The 14185-nt window shown below is 40.9% G+C and overlaps 1 protein-coding gene across 2 annotated transcripts; it reads right to left on the reverse strand.

Moving 5' to 3' along the window:
• Positions 1–5725: 5725 nt before the first annotated feature.
• Positions 5726–14026, reverse strand: LOC145499356 (NLR family CARD domain-containing protein 4-like). Of its 2 annotated transcripts, XM_081478875.1 has the most exons (3): positions 13769–14026; positions 12851–12937; positions 5726–10660 (listed from the first exon to the last, which is right to left on the reverse strand). In XM_081478875.1, the coding sequence occupies exon 3, from the start codon at positions 10641–10643 to the stop codon at positions 7671–7673; it is 2973 nt and encodes a 990-aa protein (XP_081335001.1). In that variant the 5' UTR covers positions 10644–10660; positions 12851–12937; positions 13769–14026; the 3' UTR covers positions 5726–7670. The 2 variants fall into 2 exon arrangements, with proteins under 2 accessions (XP_081335001.1, XP_081335000.1); XM_081478874.1 differs by lacking the exons at positions 12851–12937; positions 13769–14026 and adding an exon at positions 11589–12542.
• Positions 14027–14185: the final 159 nt, after the last annotated feature.

The following is a 14185-nucleotide window of genomic DNA, read 5'->3' on the forward strand; positions in this document are numbered from 1 at the left end:
CCCGAATATTGCAAACAAAACCAAAGATCAACAACACTTGGAACACTTACCTGATTGATCGACAGACGAGGTATGAACTGAGTTCACAGCCTGAGAAACGTTAATCACCACGGTGTTGATGAGCTGGCTGCATGATAACAAGCATCGTAAAAACATGAAATCACCCCATGATTGCAGGATATTAGTAAAGGCCAAATTACTCGAGTAAAGTCTGTTCTGCTGAAGAACGAAGCTCACTTCCTGCTTGAATGGGCTTTCGCAGAATTCCTAAGACAGCTTTCGGTCCTCCTCGGTGTCACATGATCATAATCCCTTTGTTACCTAGTGTTGGACTGTGGAATGTAGGACCGTGGACGTGTGATAGCAATGTTACAATGTTGCCATTGCGGAGTAAAATCTATCTAAGACCGCTATCTCAAGGAATGGATACCTGATCATCATACCTTGTTTTTAATTTCTCTAAAAATTTGACGCAAATCCAAATTTACTGAGAAACAAACAGTCTCGTTCCGGGCTCAAACGGTTAATTTTTTTTTAATAGGATGGGGACTGGCTGTAGTGGATTGTAAATAATTTGAAGTAGACCTCACCTACAGCCTCACCTAAGCGCTTGCTCGCTCACCTCTGCAAGTGTTGGACGATAATTAACGCATTATTAATCACATGCCTATCCCTCTGGGGCCTGGAATCTGTTTCTGACCTCAATGTTGCATTTGTTGCGTATTTCTTCATGTGTCAGCTTTTGCATGGGGTTATGCGGAGGAACGTGGAAGAAAGTAGAAGAAAGGAGACAACTTAAACTGAAGCTCGAAAGTACACGTCCAGAAAGAGTCAAGCAAAGAATAAGGGAGCAGTATAAGGGAAAGGACCGAGAAGTGAAAAGAAGTGCCCGTGAAGACAAGAGGCGCTGGTTGAATGAGATGGCAGGAAATGCTGAGAGAGCGGCAGAAAATGGAAGAACTGGGGAATGACATCGAATAGTGAAGACCTTGACGGGTGAGACAAGAAGAGTGAGTACAGCAGTAAACGATAAAAACGGAAGACCGACAAATGAGGGGAGCAGAAAACTGAAGATCTGGAAAGAACACTTTGACGCAGTACTCAACAAAGACCCACCTGAAAGGCCCATTCAGCCCCGTGAAATGGAAAGAAGGCAAAATGACGGAGAATTTGATATTGGACCATTTCGACCAACCGAAGTGAAAAGTGCTATAAAAGCAACGAAAAATGGAAAGGCAGCTGGACTCGATAACGTAGTAGCCGAACTTCTAAAAACAGATTTAGATGAGAGAACGCAGGAACTAACAAAACTGTTTAACAAGGTGAAGGAACAGGGCGTAGCCCCAAAAAGTTGGAATAGAGGATTGATAGTAAAGTTACCCAAGAAGGGTGACCTACGCGAATGTACGAATTGGAGAGGTATTACACTGTTACCAGTCATCAGTAAGATCTTTGGAAGAGTGTTGATAAGTAGAATCAAAAAAAGGTGTCGACAACATCCTGAGGAAGGAACAAGCAGGTTTTCGAGAGAACAGAAGTACCATTGATCAGATCTTTGCTCTCAGGAATATACTTGAACAAGTCAACGAATGGAACGCAATTCTGTACACCCATTTCATAGACTTTGAGAAAGCGTTCGATTCTGTACATAGAGAAAGTCTGTGGAACATCATGTCAATGTACGGAATCCCAGAAGAGCTCATCGAATTGGTGAAGGCGATGTACAACAACTTTGAGTGTACAGTTCTAGATGAGGGTGAAACAACAGAATGGTTTCAAGTCCAGTCAGGAGTAAAGCAAGGCTGTGTCATGTCTGGTTTCCTATTTCTACTTGCAATTGACTGGGTCATGAGCAGAACTACGGAAGGTAGAAGAACTGGTATAAGATGGAAGTTCACCTCGATCTTAGAAGACCTAGACTTTGCAGACGACATCGCTTTGTTGTCGTCTAGGTACGTCGACATAAGAGATAAGACCAACAGACTAGCCGATGAAGCTGCAAGAGTCGGTCTTAAGATCAATGCAAAGAAGTCAAAAGTCATGCGGGCGAATGTCAAAAACGACCAACGAATAGAGATTAATAGTGAACAGGTAGAAGAGGTGGAAGAGTTTGTGTACTTAGGCGCACTGCTGGACAAAGAAGGTGGAACAACCAACGACATACAGCATAGGCTGAGTAAAGCTAGACAGGCTTTTTATAGGATGCGAAGAATATGGGGCACCAGTGAGATTGGCAGAAAGACGAAGGTACAATTGTTTAAAACAATTGTTAGGTCAGTTTTGATGTATGGCTGTGAAACTTGGAAACTTTCGAAAACAGAAGCAAAGAAGCTGGACGGTTTCCAATACAAGTGCATGAAGAGGATTTTAAGAATAAGGTGGCCTCAGACCATCTCCCACCAACAAATTCAGGAGAACACAGGAGTGAACAGAACGAGTGATGAAATCAGACGTAGAAGACGGAATTGGATTGGACATATAATGAGGAAAGACAAAGAGGAACATTGCGTCACAGCTCTGGAATGGAAGCCAGAAGGGAAAAGAAGACCTGGTCGACCCAAAACAACATTGAGGAGAATGATTGAAGATGAAAGGAAAACAGCTGGGTGGCAATCATGGGCGAATGTCAGAAACCTCGCAGCAAACCGTAGTGGTTGGAAAGAGAATGTCAAAGCTTTATGTGCCCTATGGCATAAAGAGATATAGGATATAGGATAGGATTTTCATTCACAGTCAAAAAATAGCTTACAATTAATTACCGTTTGTCAAGACAGCTCTCGAGTTTTACTGTAGTGTTTTACGTCGATTTTTGCTCATTTCAATTTACAGGCATTTAAGAAGTGAACGTGACAATTTTACTCTTCATGAAAACGTTTACAACTTGATACTTTTGTTTTCCTCGCAAAGGTACGTAGCTAGCCTGCGAACAGGCTCCTGGTGAGCCCGAACGAAGCCCCGTTCCGATCGCTTTGCTCTCCGATTCTTCTGTTTCGCGCTCGCCGAAATTTTTTCCGTCCTCGCCGGGAGCCTATTCGCAGGCTACAATAGAATGCTTACAGGTTCCCTCGCTTCGTTTGGGCTCACCGGGAGCCTGTTCGCAGGCTAGATGAAGAAATGAAAGAGGAACCATTTGCTTTATTTACCTTTGTGTTGTAAAACGCAAATTTTCTTTTGACCGATAAACAAGAACTAATCTAATTATCAAATTGTCACGGAACAGCACGTTCTGGTGCCACCTTTGGCTTTAACAATAAAACCACCTATATTTAAAATACACACTGATATCGATTAATACAACTGAGAAGCGTTTCAACGAGAGGTATTGAAAGTAAACAGCGCTAATTACTTGACCGAGATTATATCCTTCATCGATGAACGAGTCTCCTCAGAGACTGATAAAACATATGCTTTCAGTAGGTACCACGGAGTCTGCAGCAATATTTGAGTAGTGTCCTGGGTTTTTTGTACAATTCGACAAGTTTTAATGCCACTTACTCGGGAGAGTTTCGGCTGCGGGTATTTTTGTATCGTGCTAACGATGCTAGAACGTATGCGTATGACTTATTAGGGTTCTACCACAAGGAAAAGCACTCAACGTTAGTATGTGATCTTGTATGAAATCTACCTCTCACCTAATACGTAGTTGACACTAACGCTTATTAATGTGCGCATGCGTTTAGGGCAAATATTGGTTTTGTTCTAAAGAGAAAAGTACCACAAGGAGAGCAAGGGGCTTTAAATAAATAAAATAGAATAAATAGCTTTTGGGAAGTAACGAGGTACATGCACCACCCATTTTACGTAGTGCTCACAAATACCTACCCCATCCTACCCCCCTTACTGCAAGCCTAATAAATGAATTGAAATTAATTAACTATACAAACATTAACGTTTACACCTTATTGCCATAGTGCCATAGGGCCATAGGGCCATAGTGCCATAGTGCCATAGTGCCATAGTGCCATAGTGCCATAGTGCCATAGTGCCATAGTGCCATAGTGCCATAGTGCCATAGTGCCATAGTGCCATAGTGCCATAGTGCCATAGTGCCATAGTGCCATAGGGCCATAGTGCCATAGTGCCATAGTGCCATAGTGCCATAGTGCCATAGGGCCATAGTGCCATAGTGCCATAGGGCCATAGGGCCATAGTGCCATAGTGCCATAGTCCTTTATTGCCATAGTGCTTTAGCGACGTCAACCCCCAAACCAACCCGATAGTGCACTCTGCACTAAAGTGTCTTTTGCCTGGAAACTTGTACAAATACTTTAGTAACTTTTTCGGTAAGGTTGTCTGTTTATATTGTTGGTCCTTCAGTTTTGAGTCTGAATAATCTCAATCTACACAAAACCTAAGCAGTGAAAACCATTTTTATATGATTAAAATTAATCCTTTGATTAACTTTTAATCCTGGGTTAGCGTTAACCGGCTTTCGAGGTCCTCGAACAACCCAGCCCAGGATAGATATTTTGCATTAATCATTCTCACCACATGTACTTATTTCTATAGAGAGTGTGACCTGACTAACGGACTCGTAACAAATTCTTATTCTCTTCTAAATCTCTTGTCCTTCTTTTCTTTTAATTAATTAAGAGCGTCAAACGCGGGTTAAACTCTGAGCGATCTCAGAATCGCACGCTAGAAATTTACCGTGTCTTTCCAGTCCGCCATTGTGTGTGTGTGTGTTTTTTTTTAACATTTTGAGTTGTAATACTACCTTGTTCGTCGTGTAATACTACACGACGAAAACTATACATCCTTTGTTGGCTCAATACTCGTCCACAAAATGGTCGAAGGTGAGGGGGGCGCTTAGTTCAAATTTTGGCCAACAGGGGGGGGCGCTAATTCGAGGATTTACGGCACCGAGAAGATATGGACAGAATCAGCTCGGAGCCGGTGAGACTGGGAGCGGGTACTGCTCAGTGGAGAGGAGTGGTTTGAGGGAGGTGTGGCCTTTCATACTTAACTTGTCTCTGCTCGGACTACATAATGAACACTAAATAAATTTTACGCAGCACACAAAGCCATCCTATGGCGCCTGTGAATAAGCCAAATCGAAGTTTGAAGGATTAGTGGAGTGCATCCTTTTTTATCCCTAATTTATTTGCTCCCTCAGTTATTTTAAAAAGAGAATAATTTAATTTTTTCTTTTGCTAGTTTTAAAAGAAGAGAATAATTTAGAGCCAAAACGTATGCACACTGCACTAAGTCTTGAAATTCCGATTTGGCCTTTACAGTCGCCTGTCAACCCTCCCGCCGAATGGGGCCTTTTTTTTGCCCGGAGTGGGTGGGTGGGTGGATGAAGTGAAACCACCCGCTCACCGACTGTGTCCCCCACAAGAGGACTGGAAATGCAGATGAATGAGACTATTAAGGGATACCAAGAGCGTCAAGCACCGCCAACTTTGAAGGCTGAAAATAATAAGACAACTTGTTTGCGTAGTGAAAAAAGTAGTTTAATTATTTTCATTTGGATCCTCGGATTTCCAGTATAAAATAATTAAATACATAATTTGGTCACCATTTATTCACACTGTTAAATTGTTAGAAATAGACCCGGAGGTGGCCTATATTCAGATTAGAGACTATAAGAAGTTCTAAGTTTTCTCCTAAGATCGTCCGGTGAAAAGCTAAACTGAAAACCATGAGAATAAACTGTATTTTACTTGTTAGTCGCCACCTCCTGACTAGCAAAACTAGACAATAGTCGAAGTCGACGAAGTCTAGAGGCGGGTGCTTACCATTTGTTTTATCAAGTTATTCGGACCGAAAGGTTAAGACAATATAAATTAGTTCTAATCAAGTATGCTAAGTCAAAGGAATCAGCAATCGTTGACATGCTGTTCTGAAAATTTGAATTTTCTAATTCACGATATTAACTGATTAAAGGCAAGAATATTTTGGTCCAAATTCTACACCGTACGGGTCAGTTCTTAGAACTGGTTTGGCTTCTTTTTGTCTAAACTGACCAAGCTCTTAGAGCAGGACCAGCCAGTTCTCTGTTTTTCAATCACGACTTTCCTTTATAGAGTCTAGCACTCATGTGTCCAGCAGCCATACAAATTTATCGGAACAAAAGAAAGCGTTTACATAAGAAAAGAGTTCAACTCCCACAGGATTGATGATCTTTGACCCTCTCGCTAGGGTAACCCTAGCACTAGGCTAACCACTGGTGCTTTTAAACATGGCCTAATACCTCTTGCTATGACCCGTTTACAACTCGTTCCTGCTAAATTTTGTTTTAAAACAAGACGATGATGGCTTGTTTAAAAATAACCCACTCGCGAATTGACGATTAAGCATTGCATTTAGAAACTCTCTGTGTGCCTACCGGAGCATATCATATTGCTCTCTTGACAGTCCACGAATCCTCCAGTAAACTATGAGGGTCCAACATACGTTTGGCAGGATTAGAGCGAAAGTGAGGCGGGATACCGGCAGGGATGACACGACTTATAACGGCGGGATCAAATCATTTCGTCGGGAGCGGGATCTGCTCATTTTCAGTGACAGACGGGATGCGGGATAGTTTTAAACTAGACGACGGACTGCGGGATCAAAAACGGAAAATCACATCTTACAGACGTTACCCAGAGAACTGCGAACCTAACCTGGGGGAAAAAACATTCTGAGTGGGGCGGGATGGCGGGATTGAGCCAAAAATAGTAGCGGGATACGGGACTGAAAAAAAGACTGTTGGACAACACACAACAATATTATTGCGTGACAAAAACTAGTCAAGCTAGCCTGTAGACGGGACAAAATTGGAGTGGAGAAGGCAGGCTGATCGTAGACAAGTACCGTAAACGACTAAAATGGAACTTTAGCCCTTCCTTAGGCCCCGTTCACACTACGCGGGGGAAATTTGACAACGGAGGTCTCAATGCGAAAAGCCCCGTTTTCGTGACGGATTAGTGACGTGTGGACCGTAGGCTAAACCGTAGAAATAAAGATGCCTTTTCAAATTTCTCTGGTGTAGTGTGAACTGGGACTCAGTTATTGTTCCTTGTTCCTTTCACCATAATTAGTATTTTAAAACCTCTTATTCAAAAACCAACAGAAGTAGTTTCAGTTTGACAACACATTGAGAGCTTTGTTTCCCTTGCATTCATTTTACAGTACTTAAACTAAACTTGTTTCTAATTTTGCTTGAGTTGTCTTTCTATAATTATTCGTCGATTTCATATTGCCATGATTACACTGACGATTACAAACGAAGTTTGAATAATCACTGTTCGAACCGAGTCCTGTCTCATCCTTATGTCTGTAGAAGCCTCTAGTGAAGTCGATCGTTTCCACAAGTCACGTGGTGATTTTCTGAGTCTTTAATCCGGAATTAAGAAAAGTTCCCTGCTTAGTGCAGTTCAAGTGTCCGTTCAACTGAAATACGGTTCCCAGCGGAAAGACCTATCGTCCCAGTAATGCACGTTATATATCAGATAAGACTTTGCCACATTACGGAAACATCTATTCCTGGGAGGAATCTAAATCCGTCGCCCATATACAAGAGACAAAACTAGCTCAACTTTGTTAATAAAAGCCGCTTTCATGTTTTTAGCTAAAAATTTAAATTTAGAAAAGCTGCTATGAAAATTATCCCATGGGGGTGGTCTAGGATCACAGAGAAAAACAGTCTGCAAATCACATTGTATCAAACCGTTCTAGAAATGCTAACCATCGTCATCATCGTCATCATCATCGTTGTCATCATCGTCATCATCGTCGTCATCAAAGTGCCTGAAAAAATCTAGATCTACCGAAGGGAAGAATCCCTGGCCCACGAAAATTACGAGTTTAGGTAGTGCTTGCTTGACGATGTCTCGAACATAATTCAAATCTTCCTCAGAATGACTAGTTTCGTCAATGTTAAGGTGCTCAAGCTTCTTCAAATTGATGACGTGTGGCACGATAGATGTTATGTCGTGACCGAGAGGATTGTCGGACAGGTGAAGTTCCTGTAGATCAGGAATGAACTGAAAACTCTCCAGCAAACCACGTAAGTCCTGTTCATCCATGTTTAAGTGTCGAAGATATAACATTGTCAACTTGGGGAAGAAGCGAAAACTCCTGAAGAGTGGAGCAAGACAACCTCTCACGTTGAAGTCACTGAAAGTAACCCGCTGCAACAAAGGCATTGTTTTGTTAAATCTGCCAAACAACGTCTGCATTTCTTCAGCTTGCAAAATGCCTCCATCCACACCAATTAACACGAGTACTCGTAAGGTCGACATTTCAGGAAGTGACTGACCGAGCGCCTTATTTACTGCTGGAGTCAGAATTATTGCAAAAAGTATCAGTTTTTCGAGAGTCTTGTATGTGATACTAGGAACCAATGTGTCCAGTGCTGCAGCACAGCAGTCTCTCAGGTTAAGGCTAAGAGCGATGACGCTGTTAAATCTTGGTAACAAACTGGCAAGCCGCACTGCTCCGAGTGATGTAAGACGATCACCAAAATAGTAGTTAATCGTCAGAGAGCACTTACTGGGGTTTCGCACTTGTTCCAACAGATAACATATGGAGTCATCACCACCCTCAACTTCAATCCTACTCAAATGCTTACAATTTCCAATGACTGCACCAAGAGCTTTCACTGTTTGGCTGCTTAGCCCATGACAACTCAGAGAACTTAAGAATTTCAGGCAGGACTGTTCTGAACACAAACGTGCAGCGTTAGACGGAATAGAAATCGTAGTAGATTCCGTAAATACTCTGACATGGTCATCACACAACAGGGACAACTTGGTAATGTAAAACTGAAACTGGCCATTACGGAAATAAAGGATGGGATAAAACGCGCAATCGCATGACTTTCCCAAATAAAACTTCCTCAGGAAGTCTTCAACTGTGAGAACGTCAGAACTATCTGTTACTCTAAGTAGCGTCTGCAACCAGTTGAGAAATTCAAGTGACTTGTACAATACTGAGTCTTCAACGCATTTGTAGAAAAGAAATGGTGAACGGCTTTCATCAATGAAACTAAAAACACAATTATGTGCTAGTCTAATCAAGACGTTAACATTTGGCATAAGCTCAGAGAGCGGCCTATCTCTGGTGACGAGGATGACTCCATCAGTGCAATCTAGAAAATGACTTAAGAGTTCAGCTTTTGATTGAACTTCTCGAAAGGAATCGTGAGCCAAGTTACTGAACCTCACATGCCTACGAGTGACTTCACATGGAGGCACGCCAGTCTCGGTTTCTACGTCCGGTATCGTCTTTGATAAATCCAGTGTTGGGTCAGAGATTCTGACTGACTTCAAGCGTTGAAGTGCTTTCATTGCTCCTTCATCAGACAAACCACAAACGAACTGAAAAACATTCTCCAAGGCCTCACAATTCTCCAAGGTGGCGGCATGCTGCTCAATTTCACCAAGATTACCTTTAGGGACACAGCTGTAGATGAGGTACCAGGCCGCTAAGTATTCTTGAATACTCTTGTGGATAAAGGATACCATTTCCATTGGTTCTAGACTTGGTCCGTACTCAAAAAGTTGAAAAAGGCCAACAATGACACCTTCTTCGCCCCGCACCTTTTCAGGCAGTTGACCAAACTCGAACAGCAGATCGCCTTGGAGAAGACCTATCAAAGCCACCTTTCCAATTTCAGCGAGAATCTCCTCGTAATCCGTTTCTTTTAGTTTCGAGGCCTTAGAAGAAGAGTGCCTTTGGTGGCTGTGCTGCAAAATGTGTTTCACAATCGCTTGATACAATTTAGTTTTACGTTCAGTAAGTTCCATCAACTTCTGCTTTTCTTCCTTCCACAGCAAGCAAAAAAAGAGGCTCAGTAACGGAACTCTTGCTAGGTCATTAAGCTTACTCATTCGTAGGAACCTCAATAGACCATCCACCTCTGTTTGGCTATCCAGCATTTTTCTCATGAAGTCCTCTCTATCACGCTCATTAAAGCCGGTGATCTCGGCTTGTATGTCGGCAGATCCGCGTATCTCATCTCCCCTTGAAGGTCGAGTGGTTACCAACACTGTGCAGTCTCTCAAAATATTCCCGTGGAATATCTTGTAGATTTCCGAGTTGGTTCTGCTGCCATACCTTTTCTCTGCTTCGCTACCGGTGCGGTACTCGTCATAGCCATCAAACACAAGCAAAATTTTGTCTTGGTTCTTACGAATGTAACAAAGCAGATCGTCGACTGACTTTTCGTCGTCCTCTGGGAACAGACCAGAGCGTCTTACCGCTTCATTAAACGTCTGGCACTTGGATACTTCTTTGAGATTCATAGCAAGAACGAGGTCAAACTTCCTCAGTGCATCTTTGCGTTCCTCGCCCATCTCCGCCTCTTCAAGATTCGACCAATCCACAAGCAGCTTCTTAACGAAAGTAGTTTTTCCAATCCCAGTCTCTCCTTGCACGAGAATTCTCTTTGCTTCACCTCCGTTCTTTGTCTTCTCAGTGAAAATTTCAGTGTAATGGCTCAGCTCCTTTTGTGATGACCCAGCCGTGGTTTGTTCTTCTTTCTTCTTTTGTGATGACCCAGCTGAGGTTTGTTCTTGTTTCACCCACGACAGTCGAGTGTAGATCTGTTCAAGGTCCGCCTGTAATACTGAGGACCAAGCAGTGGTGGGCACCTTGGCTGTTTTTTGATAATGCTCTGCAAGTTTCCTCTGACAGGCTTTCACGTCAAACATTTCTGCAGGAGGGGCCCCTGATGAGACAAAACATAACGAACTGAGATAGCTGCAGCAGATACATAATAAAATACAAACTTTCATAGCGCCATATGAGTGGAAGAAAAATAGTCGCGCTTATATTTGAACGGGACTTAAAGTGTTACGTGGGAATACATAACCATAGGTGCACATAATGTGTTTTAAACTCTCTGAATATAACGAAGTGAAACACGCAATCAGATTAATAAAAATCTTTGAAATATTGCTAAGACCTAAAAAAATAAAACCACCCTAACAGTAGGAGGCTTTAGAAATATGGCTAATCAAATAGTGACGAGTGAAATGAGGAAATAATTTCAGGAGTATACCATTTAATAACCTTTTAATATTGTGGGTGAAAAATTACGTTTACAATCCTGGGCTTTTGACTTGTTTATTTTATCGAGAAATTTCGCGCCAAACGTTGCCATGGCAATTTTGTAATTTCTCCTGTGAAATAATTATTAATAAAATGCTGAAATTTTGCGCCAAAATTATGGAGTAATTTGTGACCTATGATATTATCGAATAAATATTTTTGTTACTGGAGGGATATTTTTCCTCTAAGATTTGTGGGTCTATTTTCTAGGTGTTAAGGCAATTTTACGGTATTGATATCTTCCATAACATAGTGATTTGAAACTAACAAAAATTAAATCAATGTAATCTCGGCCTTGATATTGAATTTTTTTTTTCGGGTAAGGCCATTCTCTGTTTTTTTCTCCGTTTAGCGTCGTCCGACCGACCCAAGTTTTTGGCATTTTCCAAAAAAAAAATTGTAACGACGTAGTTAAACCATTTTTTACTTTAAATAATTGTTTTAATCGGAAAAGTGAGCATAGTAACAGCAGAGAGAAAAACGGGAACAAAAACAGGAACATTTTTAACAATATATTGCTTAATTTTCCTATAACATCAACCAACTTTTCCGCCATATTGATTTTGGGTTCATGTCTTGTTGTTTGCAGGCTCCACAGCAATGATGCTGGGGTACCAGGCCTCCTATTCAGAGAGTTCTTGTGACAGACCCAATATCAGGAAACGCATTCGACGCTAAACGGAAAAAAAGGGAAAGAAAAGGGACGGCCTTAAGATGAAAAAAGCCCTAACAATGCACTACGCATGGACTTAATTGGCTTCTAGCTTCTGTTATTAGTTTATAAAATGGTGTTTTCGAGCTGACGGAGAGGAATGAAAACATGGTCCTCAAATAGCACCGACAAAATTATGAATATTACATTAACTTAAAATAAAGAAGCATTTCTCGTTCTCCCAAACTTCCACTCGTGCTTCTATAACTCGATAGAAACACGGTACATGTTTTCTATTTCTTAAATACTTATCGTTCAGAAAGGTCTCTATTTCGCGTATAAAAAATGCGATGTGTTTAATTTTCTCAGGCCAACACCCCTCGGTTTCCAATATTCTGGTCTGGGACTCAGGGGATTGTTTAATTGGAATAGTCCGATGGCTCCCAGTTTATTCCAAATTCGTGTCTTATGCAGTACCTTTACAATGTCAAGCTTTCCACTAGAAGCTAGAGAAGAATATACAGGCCATGAAAATCTCTAGGTTTATACAGTAGCAGCGGACCCGAGATCAGGGAACTCCTTGATAGTTCCCTCTTTAACTTTGCACAGATCAGCCCACTTCCTTGGTCTTTTTTTCGCTTTTGGTTGAGAGTCATCAAGATAGAGAAATTGAATGAAGAGGACTGCTCTCTCCTAAGCATGCTGTACTGCTAGTCCCTCTGACAACACATTTTCCTTGCATTCTGCAACGATTTTGATTCACACTATCGCATGTTCGCATATATTCTTCTCAGAAGCAAAAGACTGTTAGTCCTTCGACGACGACGCCACAGGCCAACTCGTCGCATTCTTCACGATTCATCGGTCGTGGTCGTGGTAAAGGCCAATTTTACGGACTTTGACAATTCATAGAAAATTAATGGAAATAGCTAAAACGATAATTTTTTTGTAGTGGTGATCAGAAAAACAAGGCGATTTATATAAACAAAAAAAAAATTGGGGGGTTACTTGCATTTAGATAACAAATTAACACGAATAATACAAGACAGTTTTTAGTATTATAGTGTATTACAGCTAACACACTGTATGTTGGTAGTTTACTGAGCAGATACAGTACAAATAAAGCTTGTTGTTGTTGTTTTATCAGTAACAAACCTGCTTGGTCTGCAGTTGTGAGTCTGGGTTGTTTAGGATCCTGGGGACTGGACTGGAAACTGGTTGGTAATGTCCTTTTCTACTTTCCTGAGTTATAAGAAATAGAAAGTAAACCATGATGATTACATCTCTTACTTTTTATGGTGCATTAATGAACTAATGAAAGGTGACTTGTAATGATCTTCCCTTTCTGAATATACAAGCAGCAATTAATTACACTTATATTTACAGTATCGCTCAAAAGTTAAGTGAATTACCACCATCCTCACAAGGGTCATCTCCTTTGGACGTGTCATTTCAAATGAAACTATTCTAATTACTAGGTGTATCTTTCTTCTTTCAAGTGCACTGCAAGTGCAAATGCTTTGTTTCAACTAAAACAGTCGTGCGAGCGATTTGAAGGCTTGTTTGTTTCTAAAGTTTGCAGAGTAAATACATGTAGCACAACAGGCGTACAAGTTTCTTTAATGAACATGCTTTAAAAATGTTTCACTCACAGATGTGTCTTTTGCCCTTTTATTTGGCAATGATTTGACGAACAGAGACATTTGAAACATACATTTATATATACCCATTTCTCGCAAAGATAAATTCCATACTACACAGATCAGTGACACTCCAGAGAAACAAGAAGTATCTTGTTCCTAACAAGGCGTATCTTGTTTCTCAAGAGATGTTAAGTGGTAACTTGCTTTTAAGCTGTAATGTAAACGTGAAAATGATAATTTGGAGTGATATTGACTGCCAACGGAAGTTGACAACAGTTTCTTTGTTGAAATTTTAAATATCATTACACAACAAGCTCGCATTTACATATGAAAACAATGTAACATGTGGAATCAACAACTACTCTTTTCAAATATATCCTCAAGTAGTCCCAAAAAGAAGAAAATGTGTTAATTCAGGTTGTTTTCTCACCACAAAATTCTTTGGCCAAGTTATTGAGACCTACGCGGTCATGACACAACGCATGGTAGAGGTCATGATAAGGTGTAGCTGAAGTTGTTGTGTTAATCCAGTGAAGTAACATCTGATGTGGTTTATCTCTTGCATTAGCTGCTATAGTACCCAGTACATCCTGACAAATACCAAGATGAAGTCCTAGCTTCTCCCACTTTTCACCAATCTTTCCTGCCATTTCATCTAGTTCACGGTCACTAGGTTTGCCATCTTTGATTACAAATATGTGTAAAAGACAAGAAGCTTGCAGTTTAATTATTACAATCATTTTTGTTTCTATATTCACTTTTTTTTACTGCAAATATTATCACAGTTATAGTATATTTACATTCAGGACAGGTAGTTCAAATTAAGCTAACTGCTGTTGGTAATCAT

This window comes from Orbicella franksi, chromosome 10 (assembly GCF_964199315.1).
Source record: "Orbicella franksi chromosome 10, jaOrbFran1.1, whole genome shotgun sequence".
Taxonomy (NCBI): Eukaryota; Metazoa; Cnidaria; class Anthozoa; order Scleractinia; family Merulinidae; genus Orbicella; species Orbicella franksi.

Excerpts from the sequence above, each read along its gene's own strand:
- LOC145499356 (XM_081478874.1), bottom strand. The coding sequence starts at position 11,616 with ATGAACCCAAAATCAATATGGCGGAAAA. Across the intron at positions 10,661-11,588 it reads AAAATCAATATGGCGGAAAA|GGGCCCCTCCTGCAGAAATG; the intron begins GTTGGTTGATGT and ends TTGTCTCATCAG.